The sequence below is a fragment of the Lissotriton vulgaris genome, chromosome 2_1 (assembly GCF_964263255.1).
Source record: "Lissotriton vulgaris chromosome 2_1, aLisVul1.2, whole genome shotgun sequence".
Lineage (NCBI taxonomy): Eukaryota > Metazoa > Chordata > Amphibia > Caudata > Salamandridae > Lissotriton > Lissotriton vulgaris.
Genome location: NC_141687.1, coordinates 686954396 through 686973625, shown reverse-complemented (window position 1 = coordinate 686973625; position 19230 = coordinate 686954396). Strand labels below are relative to the sequence as shown.

General features: G+C 41.5%; 1 protein-coding gene across 2 annotated transcripts in view; it reads left to right on the top strand.

The window, feature by feature from the left end:
- The window catches only part of OVCH2 (ovochymase 2), a 1017769-nt gene that overhangs the window by 606025 nt on the left and 392514 nt on the right, over window positions 1-19230 (top strand). For both annotated transcript variants that reach the window (XM_086955909.1, XM_086955910.1), the window contains exons 9-10: window positions 3492-3582; window positions 3675-3805. In XM_086955909.1, coding sequence (XP_086812035.1) covers window positions 3492-3582; window positions 3675-3805 — 222 coding nt within the window. The remainder of the gene's footprint in view (window positions 1-3491; window positions 3583-3674; window positions 3806-19230) is intronic.

The following is a 19230-nucleotide window of genomic DNA, read 5'->3' as shown; positions in this document are numbered from 1 at the left end:
ACCACAATGTGGGTGTCATCAGCATAGAAAATAACTGAGAACCCAAACGATTTTTAGGAGTTTGGTCAGTGGTGTAATGTATAGATTGAAAAGAGTGGGCTAAGCGATGCACCTTGTGGGACACTTGATGGAGGGGTAAACAAAATGTGTTAATAATCATCCATTGCTATGCATTGCTCTTGTTCTTACCAGAAAGATGTAAAGATGTTAAGGGCTGTTCCTCTGATTCCAAGTCAATGAAGGTGGTCAAACAAGATGTTATTATTGGCCATATCAATGCTCAGCGTTTTCTCCTCTGTCTATACAAGCTCTTATGTTCTCAGATGCAACAATAATTGCCACCTCAGTGTTGTGTTGGCTTCTAAAGTCAAATTGCATAACACCTAGAAGACAGTTTACATTAAAGATGGCTGTCATTGTTAATGTATGACCTTGTCTATGATCTTTGCTGGAAGTGGAAGCCGGGATATAGGCCGGTAATTGCTCGGGTCAGATGATGGGAGATTCTTTTTATTTATTAGAGGTAAGATAAAAGCTCTTTCCAGAATTTTGGAAAGCACCCTGTATCAAGCATATCATTGAAGATATTTGTTAAATTATCTGAAATTATTTCAGGGGCTTGTTAGAGATTTTATGGAGGGCAAGGATATTCAGGGGACCCATATTTCATAGATGTAACCAGTCTAAGTACCTGAGCAGGGAAAAGGCAGGTAAAGTTTCTTAGTCAGTGGAAAAGGAGGTATCTTCTGATGGGTTAGGAGCCAATATAAGGAGCCAATATATGATTTGCTGTAAAGGCTGATCTTCGACTTTGGATTGAAAAAATAAGGCTAGTGTATTACAAAAAGACTGACTGAAGATGGAGTTCCTATTCTCAGAGATATTTGAGAGTGATTTAACCGTTTAAAAAGCTCTTACACAGAGTCATTGGCGGTTTTGATCTTTAAAAATCATGATTTTATATTCCAATATTGATTTTTGTATAGGTTTTTGTCTCAGTATCGTATCATGCTGTCTCCGTCATCGTTCTAGTCTATGGCACAGTTGTTTTTGCGTTTTGAGCTTGTCCAAATACCAGGGTTTGGTGGCTTTCAATCTATGGTGTCATGCTTTTTTTCAGGGACTAATTGATATTTGGCGATTGTGTGGTCTAAATTTTTTGTGTGTGTTGGTCTGATTCAATAGAGCAAATTGTTGCTTAACTGAATCAAATTTATGCCATGAACATATTTTTGGGAGTTTGTGAGAAAGTGCTTGGACAGGCAATTTTTCAGTAGGAGTGATATTAAACATTGCTGCAGAATGATCTAACCATGTGAGTGGTAAGACCTTTTGAAATTTTAACAGGGGCTTGTCAATGAAAATCCTTTCAAGGGTATGTCCCGAGACATGAGTGGGCCCAGAACTATCTAATTTGAAGCCTAGGCTAGACATGGTTTCCATTAAGGTTGCTGAGTCTTTGTTTAAACAGTTCTAAAGTTGAAAATTAAAATCACCTAGATTAGTATGGTTTGAGTGTTAAATCTGGACTCTAGACTAAGACTAAGTTTCTGAGCAAAAAAAGGATCTCGAACTCAGTGGCCGGTAAATAGAAAGGCCACTGAAAGTATTATCATGGTTTAGTCTGATTTTAAAAGACAGATCTGCAAAGTTTGTATTGTGGGGATAGGGAGAAAAAGAAGAACTGGGATGGTTATTATATGGAATTGCAAGACATCCACCTCTTTCGTTTGGATGGTCTGATCTGTATATGGTGTAGTCTACCAGAGTAGCAGCTGCAAGATCTGGCCCAGCTGAAGGGTCCACCCAAGTTTCGTTTATGAAAGCTAGGTCTATTTTGTTGGAATCAATAAAGTCATCGAATTACACTATATTCTTTTTATCAGGGATCTAGCGTTTATTAATTTACATTCAAAGAGCTTTATATTTTATCCTTTCTTTATGCTCACTGAGTGCCTTGCAGGAATATCTTTGATTTTATAATGACAGATCCTGAGAAGCAAGAAGGACATTTAGTGTTGTCTAGATTAGCCTGTGGATGCAGAGTTACACATGAAGGAGTCTTACTGGATGTCTGTAGAGTGAGTAGTTTCTCCTTTGAGTATGTGAGCTTAGAAGTGGAAACTGGGGTGAAATGAGCAGGGGGGCTGGCACTGTTTGTGGTCCGGCTGTGGATGGGCGCAGTCACGGTCTTGCCATTGATGGGACAGTGGTGCGTCCACTGTGCAGACCCGCTGAGCCACTGAATTTTTAGTTTGGCATCGAAAGAATGTGCATGTCAGGCAGTGTGGTAACACCGTGCTGTGACTGCAACCTAAAGCAGTGAAAAGTGAAATTAAAATGCAAAAGGGGGTCCAGCAACCCCGTTTGGACTCCCACAGGTAGCCACTACTGGTAAAGTAATTAAAATTAAAGTAAAAGGTTTAAAACTGGCAACCATAAAACAAGTAAAATGAAAATGGCCTCAAAAGCCCTTGCAAAATGGCACCTTTTCCTGCATGCCAGTTAATTCTTATAATTGGCCCTAGCAGCTTTCATATTCTCCCATATGCCCTTTCAATTTCCTCTACTAAGGCAAAGTGGGCCTTTCTGCAGTCTTTTGAAAACCAGGCGTTTATTTCCCTCCTTTTCACAATTTACTTAGTAGCTAGAAAGAAGGGTCCCCTTAATAAGGACAACGACTTATTATGAGCTCAGATATAGTAGCCCATTGTGTCGATATGGGTGCTTCATGTATAAGTTACTCATAGTATTTGCAACCTCTCCATATATTCTCACTATATCCTCTGAGAATTTTCTTTCCACTTTTAATCTCATGAAGGACTTTTGAGATCCCCACCCCAAATGGCCCAGCGGTTGAGGGTTGACTACCCAGTCCCTGTAGGGGCCTTTGAATTTTTTTCAGGCCTCAGGGACCAAGTCAAAAAACCAAAGGACATAAAGCATGCTTTCTTTGTAAAATTCGAACTTTTGCTAAATTTGGTGCAAATCCATTCAGCCGTTTCTTTCTGTATGGGAGAGCAAACTTTCCTATTGCAATTAACATTGCATATCACAATATTTGGTACCCCCTTTTTATCTGCCCTCCTCCCCCACTTGTTGAATCAGAAAAAAAATTCCAAGAAGGATCCAAGGTGGGTGAGCTTTTTTTTGGAATGTATTGTTCAGATTCTTCAAGCGACACATAAGATGTTCAAAGAAACAAAAATGCATTTGTGTAGAATCCCTGACGTAACCATAGGTACACAATGTCTACCACTACTGTGTAATAAATGTTTGTAAAAATGGGACATCATTTCTCCATTTCACAGATACATTATTTGAATGGATCCTTTAATGCTGTTTTTAACATCCTTGTCAGTCTTATTTACTACACATCAATACAGATGTGTGACGTTTCTTGATTAATGTTAAAATTTCTCAATATTTCTCTTAATTGATTTGACTAAAATATCATTAATGTTTTGTGTGGTCTTTGTAACCTCGTGCAGTGGGCTGCAGTGTGCCAGATGGTGCCTTGCTGAACAGTGAAGGAGTATTAGATTTTCCTGGTATACCCGATAAACTTTATGGAAGCAACGAGTGAGTATAAAGGAAAACCATTCCAAATTATGCTCTTTACAGCAACAATGTAAACATAATGCAAATAAATTCAACGCAACCTATAATTTCAGATTGTGTATATGGACCATAGAAGTATCTGATGGAATGCAGATCTTATTGAATTTTTCACGCTTTGACACAGAATTTGATGTGTCATGTGACCTGGATTTTTTAGCAGTATATGTTGCTGAGCGCCTTCTTGGTAAGTAATAAAAAGTATCTTGAAATCTACCAATTTTAGTTCGATTTTCAAATTTACCTTACATAAATACAAAAATATTTCTTCTTTTTATGCAACTTTGTTTTCTTAATACAGTGGTATTTTAAGCACTCCCTTACCAACAGAATTAATGCAATTGTAACAACAATCCTTTTAAAGAATACATCATATTGTAGTTGGTACAGTTTGTATGAAGCATACTATTCTTAGATTATAATATTGGGGCACTGAGTCCAGTGTCCTTATGAGGAAAGCAATTTTAATTAGTATTTTCTTCCTACAAACTCACAATTTCTTTGGCACTGAAACAACTACCAAATGAGCATGCAAAAGGAGACGACTGAACATTTATACCAAGGTAAACAGTCGCGTTTGTGTTGGTTTGAAGTGAGTCAATTAAAAATATACTACATAAGATAAACTATTTTCCAATATCTAGCATCTCTGATAAAGATCAGGTATGAAATCTAAATATGAAATGACCACCAAAAGTCTTGAAGAAGCAATGTGTCATTGCCTATAGAGATATATCTATTACAATGCCACTTTATATCATCGGAACATTATTGGAGATAGGAGCAGACTATTTATACTGGAATCTTTATATTTGGTTCAGAGGGCCAAAGCAAATGTGATGGTGATTGCTTTGCATACATTTCTTGATGTATTTAATGTCATAAAAGCGCCTGTCAATGTATTTATTATGATTTGGAATTCCAAAGAATTCCACAAAAAAGTACATCTTAAAAAAAACATCATTTTGCCCCCCACCTTGGAGGTTTGGGAAAACAACTTAGACTGGACTATGTTTAGGGAAAATACTGTTTTCATGGCGAGAGGACGCCCTCAAAACTGGGCATTGATATGGGGACCTTGGAATAGTTATAGAGGAGAGATCTGTGTGCCGCCCGGGGATGCTGTTCTTGATGTACCTCCATCCCTGTGAAGTTCCTGATATTGTGTGCGCTCCAGCGTCCTGTACTCCCGAATGTGTTATCTTTGGTATGACAATTATCCTCTGTACTGTGCATTTGACTGATGCTTTGTTCAAATAAAAAGAATTGATTAAAAAAAAATCATTTCGTCTAAAAACTCCAATAAGCAAATCAGTAACAGCCGTTCTACAGGTTTCCCAGGGCCCGAAGGGTTAACCTTGAGTAATCAGATTGCCATACATGAATGTCTTACACACTTATACAGAGTTATAATCTACTTCTATCATAAAACATTCCAAATTAAAACTTATTGTAAAGTACAGAAGTTTACAATAGCTTAGCAGCAACACAAGGATTTAAGGTGCTTAAGATCCTAAAAGATGAGTAACTAGCAGCAGGAAAAAATGACTACAGTGCACATGCTTAATTTCAAGCACAGAAAAACGGCCTAAGATCAAAGAGTCCAAAAAAGTACATATGCTCAGTGCATACGTATTAAAAAGTTCATGAAGTACACAATGATTTAGCAGCAACTCAAATTTAGTAAAGTGCTTGAGATCCTTGAGAGTAAGCAAGTAGCAGCAGCAGCAAACGTTTATAAAAGTGCAAATGCTTAATTGTAAACAAAGTAAATCGGCCTTAAGGACCGAAGAGACAAGAAAGTGCAAGTGCTCAGTACATACATATTCAGACGAATCTTACGACATTAGTATATATTTAAAAATTGTTTAAAAAAGCCAAAAAATTTAAAATACATGAGTTCAGATGGGGGGTACAGCAGACAATTTCGGGCCTCTTCTGCTGTGATAATGTTATACTCTAAAAAACAATTCCTTAGATATCTACGACGTGTTGATTGTAATGCGTGACAAACGAATAAAACATGATTCAGGTCTTGTATACAAAAATTACATAAAAGACAATACCTTTCTTTTCTAGGAATACCCTCCCAGGCTCCTGTTACAACTCTTAGAGGTAGTAAATTCAATCTCAGTAACAGAATCACTCTGTGCACTCCATGTTTAAGGTTCCATAAAACATAAGGTTGAGGTTTTTTGGCCATACTGCTCCCCACAATACAATCAATATTTCTATTCTCTCAGCACATTTTAATATTTCTTTCACGAGAAACCCCGTAGATTGTCTTCTTAATTATAGTTTTCAAAGCCCTTTTGCAAAGAACCGCAGCCCCATCCTTAGCTAAACCAAACATTGCGAATGCCTTTAAATTATTCCTAAAAATAGCACTTTTTTCTTTCATATTTACAAATATTTCTCTGTACAATGCTAGCCGAAGCTGGTTCTCAGAGCTATTTAACAACGCATTACACCATCTTAAACACTCGGCCATTGAGAGCACATAAGTGGAAAGTAGACCAAGTTCGAGCCTAAGCGCTGCAATCGGTGCGGCGCGATTCATATTGCATATTTGTCGCCAAATCTGCCCTTCCACTTTCTCGAATTTATCCCACTCTTGTGCATCTATTGTTTCACTAGCGTAGTTCAGGGTTGGTGGGATATTTATTTTATGGACCGATATAATGTGTGAGAAATGTCTTCTCCCACAGTGTGAATACAGGCGGTTAATTGCTAATGCTTGTGAGATTGCCTTGCCTTTGCAATGATCCATGTGCCTGTTAACTGAGCACCTGTTTGTAAATATTTTTCCTAAATATGGATAACATTTTCTACTTCCAATTTCTCATTTCCCAAGAACCAATTAACATTTTTTCTGACCTTACATCCTTGATAGCTAAAAATCATGACTTTATTCTTTAAAATATTTATTTTTAAGAAATACTCTTCTGTGTACCCAATTAGCTCAGCAAATCGTCTTTGCAGTCCAATTGGGGTCAAATCCATTATTATGGCATCATCTGCATATAACAGACAGGTTAGCTCTATGTTTCCTAATTTAGGGGGATCCCCGTTACTGAGCCCCACTCTTCTTGGCAAATCATTAATGTAAATGAAAAAAAAGTGAAGGGGCCAAAAGGCACCCTCGCTTCAACCCATTATTGGTTACTATTTTCCTCGAAAGGCCTTGTGTTCCCCCCAATAAAACCTGAGTCCAAATGGAGGAGTGGAGAGCAATTTTTAATCCTAAAAGATTCCCTGGTATCCCTATAGTAACCAATTTCCTCCACAGTTTCCCCCGCTCTTCCCGGTCGAATGCTGTGGAGAAATCTATAAAAGCCGAATATAGCGGCACACCCCGACTTATTGGATATTTTTCAATTAAAGTTTGCAAAATAGAGATATTATCCAGTGTGCTGCTATTCTCACGAAATCCTGTTTATTCCACAGGGATTAAATTATTTCCAAATGACCACTCTTGAAGGTGAGTGAGAATACTCTTTGCAAACAATTTACCGGTTGCATCCAAGAGAGAAATCTGTCTAAAACTGGCAGGAGAATTTTTACGACCCTTTTTATCTTGCTGCACTAATATGGTTCCCTTTCAGGATTGTGGAATATCCGCATAGTTATAACAATGGCTGCAGAAATTTTGCCCACTCTTCACAATCCTGTTTTATTATGGCTACTGGTACATCATCTAGGCCCATTGCACTGGAATATCTTGCCCCTTTAATGTAGCCCTCAATCTCCATACATGATGGTGCACCATAGTAACTCCCCGCCGTTGGGGAAATGCTAACCTCTTAGTTCTGTCCCACTGCGAGATTTGGAGCATAAAGCCGGGAAATATACGTGGACCATTTTACTTCTGGGATTAATATAGGTTTTGACTTCTCTCTCCCATCGCAAAATTTTGCTATCGGTGCCCAATACTTCCTTGTGTCCCCAGATAGAGCCATCTCTCGAAGTCTAACCCATTTTACGTCTTCAGCCCTCCTACAATCCTTTTCCGTATCTGTTTCAATCTACTTATTTCTCTCTGCCTTTGTATCGTGGGCTTCCTAAACTGGTCTCTAATTAAACCATTAATTTCCCGATTCAATTTTTTTTATTTCCCATGGTATTATTACTAATGGAGTAAAACTATTGTCTTGCTTCTTTCTTCCAAATGTTCTAATTGCAGCCAAGACTCTCTCGAACCTCTGAACCGGGGCTTCTTGGCTGGAAGTAAAGACGATATTTTCAAAGACCCTCTTAAAATTCGGGAGCAAATTATTTGACCAGCAAGTACGCCCATTATTACGATTATATGAAACCTTTTCATTCCTCTGGTTCTAAAGTTCAGGCTTCTCAATTTCTATGTCCATTTGTACAGCTAAAATACTATGGTCACTAATATTTGTGGGAGATACCTTAAATTGGATACATACATTAAATAGTTGAAAAGATACTGCCATATAATCAATTAAAGAGTGACCATATGCACCTAAAGGTATAGGCTGCGGGGGAATCCTCTGGGAATCTACCGTTTAACGTTACAAGGTCTAAACTTCAAACATTTTGCAAAAGTAACCTCATTTATCTGATCTTAAATGGGCCGGCAGTACAGAATCTGGGATGGCCCATACCTCTTCAAGTTCCGAGTTAGAAAAAGACATCACAGCACTATTGGATAATTTAGCGTTAAAATCACCCACCATCATTATACATGAGCATTCTTCATTGTTACTTATCCTTTGCATAAAGAATAGATTGAGTCGACCAATATGTTTGTCGCTCTCCTTGGGGGAATATACACGTTTACCAGTAAAAAATAAATTACTTGCCCTAGGTTATCTTCACCAATCCTCAACTTTACTCCGATGCGGCATTTTGAGGGATGCTCATAGATCACAGGATCCCATCTTATGTCACAGCTAAGTAAACTAGCTAAACCCCCACTTGCGTGCCCTTTTACAGATTTTCTTGCTGTACAACAATACACATAAACATTCTCAAACTGAAACTCCTCCCCATCCCCATTTCCTGGAGGCAAATTATTTTGGGGTCAAATTCTAATAATGATTTAAGCTTACAACTCGTTTTTCCTACCCCCGCCACATTCCAGGATAGGATGTTTCCCGATTGGCTACCTCCGCACTTTGGGCTTTATGGTAGATGTTTTTGACCTATTCAGGGTACCTGCTACTCAGCTCCACTTTGCAATATCATCCTCCATGTTAGGGCTACTAGGCCTTCTGGCTTCAGGGCCTAAAATGTTAGTTACTCTGTTTCCTAGGTTTCTCCCTACAGTTATTTCGATGTCTTTAACGTTTATGGGGATTTTTGCATCCCTATTGTTAGAGAGCCCAAACCCTTGCAGCTGATAAAACGTTCCTAAGCTTTCTGATGGAACTCGGCAAGAGAATGCGCTATCAATCACATCTATACCTCTTTTTCTAAAGCAGTCCGCATTAGCTATAACCATTGATGAAACTATCCCTGATGAAAAAGGTACTGGGGGGGGGGGGGGGGGGGGGGGGTAAGGCTCCTCCAGTCTAAATAGACCATCTCTATATCTTTACTTATTATTGGACCCAAGGCCTTTATTTCTGGTATCAACTTCAGGAGGGCACTTCTGTTCAATAACATTGGTTCCATTTCAAACAGAGAAACAAAAAGCAAGGTCCTGCTCACCTGCCTCACTCCTGGCCCTGAAATCCTTATTGGCCTATTACCAGGCTGCCCTAAAACCGGGTCTCTCTCTAACTTGCCCCCCTTACTTTTAACAACTGTGGACAAGTCCCCCACCCCATCCTTTCCCGTGGCCGGAATCAAACCGTGCTGGGAAAGTATCCCATCCACCGGGATGGAAAGGGGCACCTCCGATAGCTGAATAATGATCTATTGGAGGCTCATGAAATTTTTCAGATACATTTCCTGACATTGGGTCTCTGATTATCTCGTGATGTATCCCACCTTCTTCTTGGCCCTCTTTGCACTGTAGGTGAGTCAGCACCAGGTTCGAACAGATCGACTGGTTATCATTATTTTGCCCGGTATTTTGACCCAAATTCAATTTAAGTTGCCCCAAAGTCCCTGTGTCCTTTTTACTTAGAGGAGATTTTAGACTATTTACTTCCTCGCTTACTGGAGGAAACCGCAATTTTTTCTGTTTCCGTTTAGGAATACGTTGAATCCTGTTCTTCCTCTTACCCCTTCGACCAATTCTGATGTTTCCTTCACTCAATACTCGGGCCTCACCAAAAGATGCAATATCTGAAGTATTTGCTACTTCAGCAATTAACTGTAGACTTGGGTTATCTGGGTTACTTTTTTTAAAAAATAGGGTAAACTCGTAATGGGGGTATTACTGGGGATACTTTTAGATTTAATTTACCCCCTTCGCTGGTATACTCTGCACTCTCAGGGAATTTTACTGAAGGTAAATTTGCAATATGTTAACACCGTGGATGCTGGGAACCCCTGAATTTGTACAGCCCATTATATTACCTCAGCACGATCTAGGGTGCATGAATCGTAGATGGTGTTAAAACTCAATTTCCTGAAGCAATTTGTACCTGAGATAAAGCACCTTACAGGGTATCATAATACAGTCACCTAAGTAGGGATAGACTCATTAATTTAGATCTAGAGTAGAAACAGACATTTAAAAGATTTAATTCAAAATTTTAAAAGGTGTGGTATACAGTTAATAAATTGATAATTGAAAATGCATAAAGTCATTACTGTAAAGGCATTCAACAAATAGAGCAATACCGGATGATGTTGAAAAGCAGACTATTTCTAAGTCCCAAATGAGCGGCAAACTCAGTAAGAAATCTGGCAGCATCTTTAGTAGCACCAAAGAATCAGGAATGCCTTACGGCTCACCCCAAACTTGTGATTTTATACATAGTTTTCTCGCATCAAAAAGCAACAATCTGCTAAATCATCAAGGTGTGAGCAAAAGAATTGATCTTTAGCAAATCGGAACACAATTTTATAAAAATGACCATATCATCTAAGCAATATTTCACTAAATGAATATTGATTCTGCCCCCTCCATGCTAATTTTATCCTAAGATTGCAGGACAAACTAGTTACAAGAACAGCAAAAAATGTATGTGAACAAATGCAGTACGGTCTTTGAAAATGCAACTTTACAGTGTCTTTGTTGGACAGTTTTCTTCGAGAACAACAAGAACAACATCAATGGAAATAATCAAACATGACTCTGCTTGAATGTGTGCTGCAGAAATAATGAACAGTAAACATGCAGGAGACATTACTTTTGAAGAAGATGGTGTCTGGGCCTAATAGATGCCTAGTTAACACAAGCCGGAAAAAAAACACACTTTAACTTCAAAGTAAATTCATTTAAAATGCAACAGCACCATGTAAATATGTAAAAGTGCAGTTACATTCTGCACATTGTTAATAATGCACACATTTATAAAATACACAAAAACTCTAACAACACTGTAGGAGAGTAGGATCTGCTTACTATGGTTAGCCCCACTTTTTGCTGTTGTTTCACTGTTTCTCGACTTTAGTCTGGCTGGGGCCCTGCTAACCAGCACCCCCGCCTAGCTACTTCCTCTCTAAATTGATTTCATGTACATTAGGTACACTCCAGTTTGGTTACTGGGTTACCCTTGCGAGTCCCTAGTATATGGTACCTTAGGTACCATGGACATAGGTACCCCAGAGGCCTACGACGGGCTGAGGCATGTATTATGCCACCCCTGGGAAGCCTTCTATAATGGCCCCACAGGTCAGCTACTGCAGCCTGGGTAAGGTGGTGCATGCACCCCTTACTAAGATATAGGCTACCTATTATCTACCCTTAATCACTGACACATATAGACCTATAAGTCACTCCTATGGCAGGCCTTACCAATCCCGAAGGCAGAGTGCTTGGTTTTGTGTGAGAGGGTGCCTATGCCTATGCATGAGCAAGACCCCTCTGCAGCTTTCGAAATGTATTCTCTGTAGCTGTTCTGTGATGCAGCCAGACCATATACTCTTAAGTGCATTATAACCTTGCGGTAAATGCAAATGGAAATATGCCGTGTTTGGTGGCAAACACTTTGGAATCCTACCCCCCCCCCCCCTGCCGCTGGTGACAGGGGTAGAATTTCACCCTTCTAGATGGGGAAGACATGTACACACTTACCTGACTGGAAATAGTTTAAAAGAGCCCCAGCATCACAAGTCTGACCTCCTGCTGCTGGACGAAACTTTGGCAGGGGAGGCCTGGACAATAGGTTTCCTGTCACAGGGAGGTGTAACCACCTCCCCAGACAGGCTTTAGTTTATTAGGGCTGGGTGGGTGCATTCAGTGAATGCTATTCAGACAGTTCTGGGGGCACACTTGGTGTCCCTGTGCATCCCCCATTTCAAACCAGTTGCAGGGGGAGCTCAGCCCCTGCTCTGGCGCGAAACTGGACAAAGAGAAAGGGGTGTAACCACCCCCTCCCTGGATCCACCCACAGGTGGGTCCCTAGAGTAAGTCCAACCCCTAAACTTAGTATAAGTATAGGAACGCAGTCCTGAGGACTTTAGAGTAGCCTGGATGAAACTCTGCAACAAATATCCTGGACCTTCCACATTCTATTTGGACTAGAAGATGGAAGAATCTCCCTTGGGTTCAAGGAGTGACTCCCCTGTTCAAACAGGCACCAAAGAAACATCTTACCGGTCTGCATTTCCAAGGCTCCAGCCAGATCCCGATGGATTTGCAACACAGGACACAGACTTCCAGACATCTCCGAGGCCGACACGAGATCCCAGCAAAGCTGAGACCTGCAGCCATCATGAGAGACGTGGGACCGGAACTCCTGGACACCGTGCACATTTGCAAGTGCATCGACTTCCCGAGCTTTCCTGAAGTTGTGCATTGGGCATTGGGCTACTCATAGTCCAAGCACCGAGCACCATTTGCACCAAAGATTGTGGGCCTACACTCCACAAGTGTTCCGTGGGCCTGCTTCTAGCATTTCTGCTCAAGGCTTGTTTGCGATCCCTGGTCCGCCGACTGGTCGGTCCACACCAAAGTAACTCTTCTGTTTCTTGGGCTTTCCTGGTTGCTCCAAATGTGCCCTGACTCCCCTCCAAAGGGTGATTTCCTCAGACCTTGCTGGTCTGCACCGAAGCCAATCTCTGCTTTCTGCGTGGGTTGCTGTTGCCAAGGCTTGTTGGATCCCATCCGGAATCCGACCCCGCAGCACTCAACATCCTTTGTGAGACAGCATGAATTCAGCTCCTGGTTGTCATCAACGCCTCCTGCTTGTCGTGGCTGAAGAGTCAAGCTTCACCTTCTTCACCTGAAATCACCTGACATTGGTTGGCATCATCTCCTCGTCTTCCTGGTCACTGCCTAGTGACCCAGACTCTGTCCCCTCTGCTTCCCGGTTCTTCTCGACTTCAATACAGTCTTGGATCCATCCGGACACTTTCAACTTGGTCGCCTGCAACACTTTCTCACAGTTCGTCATTGAAAATGACGACGAAACCCGACATGAAAAGACACCTATGCACCCGGCTTCCCTGTGTGAGGTAACACGAGAACTCTGGTGCTCCCGTGGGTATTGACTGTAGAACTGCCTAGTTCCAAAGGGGGTTGCTCCAAGCCCTCTTCTAAGTGTCCTTTGTAATTTTCCAACCGCAACTTTCCCCATAAAATTAAATTGTGATTCGCTGGGGTGTTTAGACACTGCACGCTTCCCCTTTGTCATTACCTTGGGTGGTTCCTGGTGGCCCCAGCGGTTCTGCGGGCTTTAGGCCTTGTATCTATTTCAGTCATGGTTCTTATACCACTTTCTTAGTATATGGTTTGTGAGGCCCCTAGGGCTAAAAGTATACTGTGCTAATTTACTGTGTGCTAAATAAGTTTAACTGATGTACTTTTGCCTCTAGCCTCATAAAGAGACTAGAGGAGTGTGCTTAGAATAAATACATATATTTTATATATATACCTCGTGTGGTTCTCCTTTCATTTGGTCATTTAAGAGATTATAGACTGGTAAAACAAGCTGCTTTACATTCCCTCAAGACTTAGCCAGAAGGCTGCTCTCCACAGCTACCACTAGGATAGCTTTCTATAAGGCTGTATTTAACCTACCATCAATAAGGGGTAGTTTGGACTGGTGCACATTGCCCAATAGAATAGTGGACAGCATATGCCAGGCCAACTTCTCACAAAAATCTGTATTACATTTAAAATGGAGTGGAAGAGAGAAATGTAGAATACCATATCACATACATTTTACCATATCACATACATTTTACAAAGACACATTCAGGATTTCTTAGTTAACTTTTTCTTCACACTTTTCTTCAGGTTTTCTTCACACTAATGCAAGAACTCTGCTCAAATACTATTGCCACTCAATTGATAGTCTACCATTAGGCTATTTACTGTCAATAGATACCAGTGGTTAAAATTCAATTGATGGATCTACTTATTTACAAGCAAAAGCAATTAAGATCTGTAGGAAATATCGTTCTTGGAAGGGAGGGGAATATTTACTTTATTCAAAAACACTGCTATGGAGAAACACTGCAGCTTAATTTAAAAACAAAAATGTATTCTGGAGATGGACAAATGTGGTTGTTTTAGAAACTATACAAGTGTAGTTAAATAATAATTTGACTGCATTTGAGTACTTGATATTTATGTAGAAGTGGCCTATATAGCGAATAAAGGGGGCAACATTGCCCCGCCGGCCGCACAATTGCTTGATGCCATCTGGCAATAACTTCATAATTTCACCAATATTTTACCATCATCCATAATTAATCCATTTGTCCAAAAGTTTTCTCATCTTTAACTACAGTCCACACACGGGATCTTTATGCCTTTTTCAGTTTTCTAATGAGAATGCTGTGCCCATCCAGGCCTCTTGCACAAACACGACAGATGCAGGGGTTCTTCAAAAACAGCGTTTATTAAAAAAACCAATGCATTTCGAGCATCAAGTGCTCTTCGTCAGGGTACGCTGGAATCAATACAGAAACACATTCATTAACATCCTTGCAATATTCGGTAGATTACATCATCATGCTTTAATGACACTTGGTACTTAATAACTCCTTTGTGGCTTAACTTTATTTACTTTACGTTAAAAACATCCTGCTTGCAAAACAGTCTGCAAGACCAGTCCCAACTAATTAATTGTCAAAAATGTGTTGACACCAACTTCAAAATGCATTGGTTTTTTTAATATACGCTGTTTTTGAAGAACCCCTGCATCTGTCGTGTTTGTGCAAGAGGCCTGGATGGGCACAGCATTCTCATTAGAAAACTGAAAAAGGCATAAAGATCCCGTGTGTGGACTGTAGTTAAAGATGAGAAAACTTTTGGACAAATGGATTAATTATGGATGATGGTAAAATATTGGTGAAATTATGAAGTTATTGCCAGATGGCATCAAGCAATTGTGCGGCCGGCGGGGCAATGTTGCCCCCTTTATTCGCTTTATAACAGGTGTCGCAGGGTTTTGGCACTAATCCGACCAGCACGCTAAGGAGGAATATGTTAATATCGGATGGATCATTTAGAGAAAGCAGGAGTGCTCCCCACACCCCCTAATCTTGATTATAAATTTAAACCCAAAATGGGGAAGCACCCACAATATCACAGAAGAGCAGAAAAAAACGAGTGTAAAAGACTTTCCACACTGACGGAGTAAAGACCTGGGTTCACGGAGGAGACAACGTTGATCAGGATATGGACATCAAAAAACACTACTTTACTTGGAAAAATTGTGGCTCAAATGTAGATGAATGCCTTATTCGAAAAAAGTGATAATATCAAATAACATCACGTTGTAGCAAACATGAGCGAGTATTGCATTATGGGAAATACAGTCCTGATTGGGTTTGTAGGCACTAATTATATCGTCCTCACAGCGAAAAAGTAATCAGAACTTAATTGAAAGGAGGGGCCCAGAGAGGGAGGGAGTTAAATAAGGGTGGTTTACCTGGGTCATTGAGAGAAACGAACTGGGCTGACAGAGTGGTGAAAACGCCAGAAACAGGTATGAGGATGTATTTGATTTAGGTAATAAGAGGACTGGAGGGTGTATGTTTGGTTGGAACATTGAACAGTGTGGTAGTGGAAGTTAGCGGGATCGTTTTGGGTGGGAAATATGAGAGCATGATTATGGTTTTTATGTGAGTGAGTTCGAGCGTCTGCGTGTTGTGTGAATGGAAGCAGGGATCAGTTTAGAAGAGGAGCCGATGAGGAAGCAAAAAGTCGATAGAGGAGAATGTATGGAATGGGAACGCATGGATAATGACGCACGTGTTCAAATAAAGTGTTAGCAAACACGGGGAGTGTAGAGCAAATCAAATATGCAAAAAGAGGTGTTAATAAGGAATCGGAAAGTATAATCTTTTGGGCAGTAACCACGAGAGCAGCAGGATAGTAGTAATACAGACCTAGGGGGAGATGATATGTTACGCTTTTGAAGTTGGTGTCAACACATTTTTGACAATTAATTAGTTGGGACTGGTCTTGCAGACTGTTTTGCAAGCAGGATGTTTTTAACGTAAAGTAAATAAAGTTAAGCCACAAAGGAGTTATTAAGTACCAAGTGTCATTAAAGCATGATGATGTAATCTACCGAATATTGCAAGGATGTTAATGAATGTGTTTCTGTATTGATTCCAGCGTACCCTGACGAAGAGCACTTGATGCTCGAAATGCATTGGTTTTTTTAATAAACGCTGTTTTTGAAGAACCCCTGCATCTGTCGTGTTTGTGCAAGAGGCCTGGATGGGCACAGCATTCTCATTAGAAAACTGAAAAAGGCATAAAGATCCCGTGTGTGGACTGTAGTTAAAGATGAGAAAACTTTTGGACAAATGGATTAATTATGGATGATGGTAAAATATTGGTGAAATTATGAAGTTATTGCCAGATGGCATCAGGCAATTGTGCGGCCGGCGGGGCAATGTTGCCCCCTTTATTCGCTTTATAACAGGTGTCGCAGGGTTTTGGCACTAATCCGACCAGCACGCTAAGGAGGAATATGTTAATATCGGATGGATCATTTAGAGAAAGCAGGAGTGCTCCCCACACCCCCTAATCTTGAAGTGGCCTATATAGACATCAGTTCCATTCAATCTACTCTCAGACATTTGCAGTCTTGGCAAAGCCTCACATCAGAGAGCTTTCCTACTTATTTCTTTATTTCTTTAAAGAGTTTTATGTAGTGCTGGCTAGACCCGAAGGTATCAGAGCGCTTTACATGAGAATCAACAATGTAACAGAAAAAGATCAACAATTATTCAATGCATCAAAACATAGGCAATACATCAGGGGAGGAGAGAAAGGAGAGAGCAAAATAGTGGAGGGGGCAGGGTAGGTGAGAAAGTGAGGATAAGGGAATAGACAACAAGGAGAGACGAAAGGAAGTCTGCCTAAAGACCGACTGGGTAGGTGACGACCAAGGAGGGAATCCACGGCCCATCTACCCTATAGCTAAACCAGGTAGCTCCATCGGGCATCAGACAAAATAGTTCAGTCTCAAAACATTGAGAGAGGAGAGAAGGAGAGACATAAATAGAGGGAGGATGCGGGAAGAGACAACAGGCGAGACAAAAGGAAGTCTGTCTAAAGACTGACTGGGAGGGTGACGTCCAAGGAGGGAATCCCCGAACTGTCTCCCCTATAGCTAAACCAGGTAGCTTCATTGGGCATTGGACGAAATAGTTCAGTCTCAGTACATTGAGAGAGGAGAGGAGAGACATAAATAGAGGAAGGGTGCGGGAAGAGATGACAGGAGAGGCGAAAGGAAGTCTGTCTAAAGACCGACTGGGTAGGTTACATCCAAGGAGGGAATCCCCGAACTGTCTCCCCTATAGCTAAACCAGGTAGCTCCATCGGGCCTCAGACAAAATAGCTAGATCTCAATCGACGAGGGAAAAATTCACAGATAAACAGGGTGGGGAATAAGGGCCAGGACAGGTGAGGGCAAAGGTCAGTAGCAGGAAAGTAGAGAAGAGTAGAGTGGGGAGGGGTAGAGGCTAGAGGAGGAGTGAGATAAGGTCAGGAGAGACGCAGGAGGGTTCGTTGCGGCTGTCATTTTAGGCAGGTACAGGCAGTATTTCAGGAGCGATCACTGTGTGGGGTGATGGTATCGGAGAGCGCCCAAAGGTAACTGCGGGCCACTATAAGAGTGTCAGGCTTGGCATGCTAGGCGTAGCATCACGGCATTATATTCATTTCACCCTGGAACCAATGGACGGTAGAGCTGTTCTCGGGGAACCACATGTGAGCCTCAGCCCAGACGCCTCGGAGGGTAGAACCGCCGTACGGGTAGCAAGGTCCATTTTCCCCACTGCCGCTTTCACCGCTTCTCAAAGCTCAGAGATGTAAAGGGGGAGCAGCCCCAGGAGTAGTGCCACATTCAAAGTATCATGCAGGCTTCATAAAATTCAGGTACAGATGATAGTAATCTTCATCCTGCCCTGTTTCCGAGTTTCCGTTGGCTAAACGTTAAAAATATCTAGATTGAATGTTCATTATGGGGCAGATTACACAAGACGTGGGCTATCCAGTGAGGAAAATAAACTCGTTATTTTTCCCCTTCCCGCATAACTGACAACGACCAGCCGGGACGCCGAGGGACCACATTTAGGTTTGATGCAGAGGACACACAATTACCAAATTGGATATTTACTGTGCCTCCTCTTATCTTATCTTATCTTAAGAGGAACTTGTATAGCGCTCTGTCACCATAGGTTTCCTGGCACTGGGTGGTACTGAGAGATGTAGAGAGGGGGAGCTAGCCAGACTGTGTAAAAAGATTGGTTTTAAGAAGTTTTCTGAATTCCAGCAGAGACATGGAGGATTTGAAAGATAGCGGCAACTGGTTCCAGAGTTTGGGAGCCAGATGAGCAAATCTGCAACCACCATATTTTTTGAGTTTGATTGGGACTGCGGTCAGAAGTTGACGGTGGGAGGACCGAAGGTTGCGTGCCGGACGGTAAGGAGTCACTAGGGACTTCAGAAAGACGGGGGACGTACCAGTCACAGCTTTATAGGTCAGGCAGCCGATCTTAAATGCAGCTCTCTGTTCGACCGGCAACCAGTGGAGTTTACAGAGTAGTGGTTTTGCAGACTGCCACTTCGGGGTCTTAAAGGCTAGTCGGGCCGCCTGATTCTGCACGACTTGCAGCCTATGTAGCAGGTATTTCGGTAGGCCATGATACAGGGAGTTGGAAAAATCCAGGCGGGAGAACACAAGGGCGATTAAAACTTGTATCAGGGCTTCAGGTGAGAGTAGGTGGGAAACTTTCCTGATTCTCCGAAGCTGAGACATACACGAGGATACGACTGCACCAACCTGAGGCTTGAGGGAGAGCTCTGAGTCTATGATAACCCCCAGGCTCTTTGCCGATTTAGCCGGGATGGGCGGGGAGCCCAGCTCTGTAGGCCAAAACTGTGGGCCCCAGTGAGTGGAGCTACTGCCAGGGAGAATTAGCTCAGTCTTCCCTGGGTTCAGCTTGAGCTGATTAAGGTTCATCCATTGCTGGATATGTAACATGGCCGCCTGACAGTCGAGAGCTGCGTTAGGGGTGTTAAGAGGGAAGATGATTTGCAGGTCGTCTGAGGCAGTA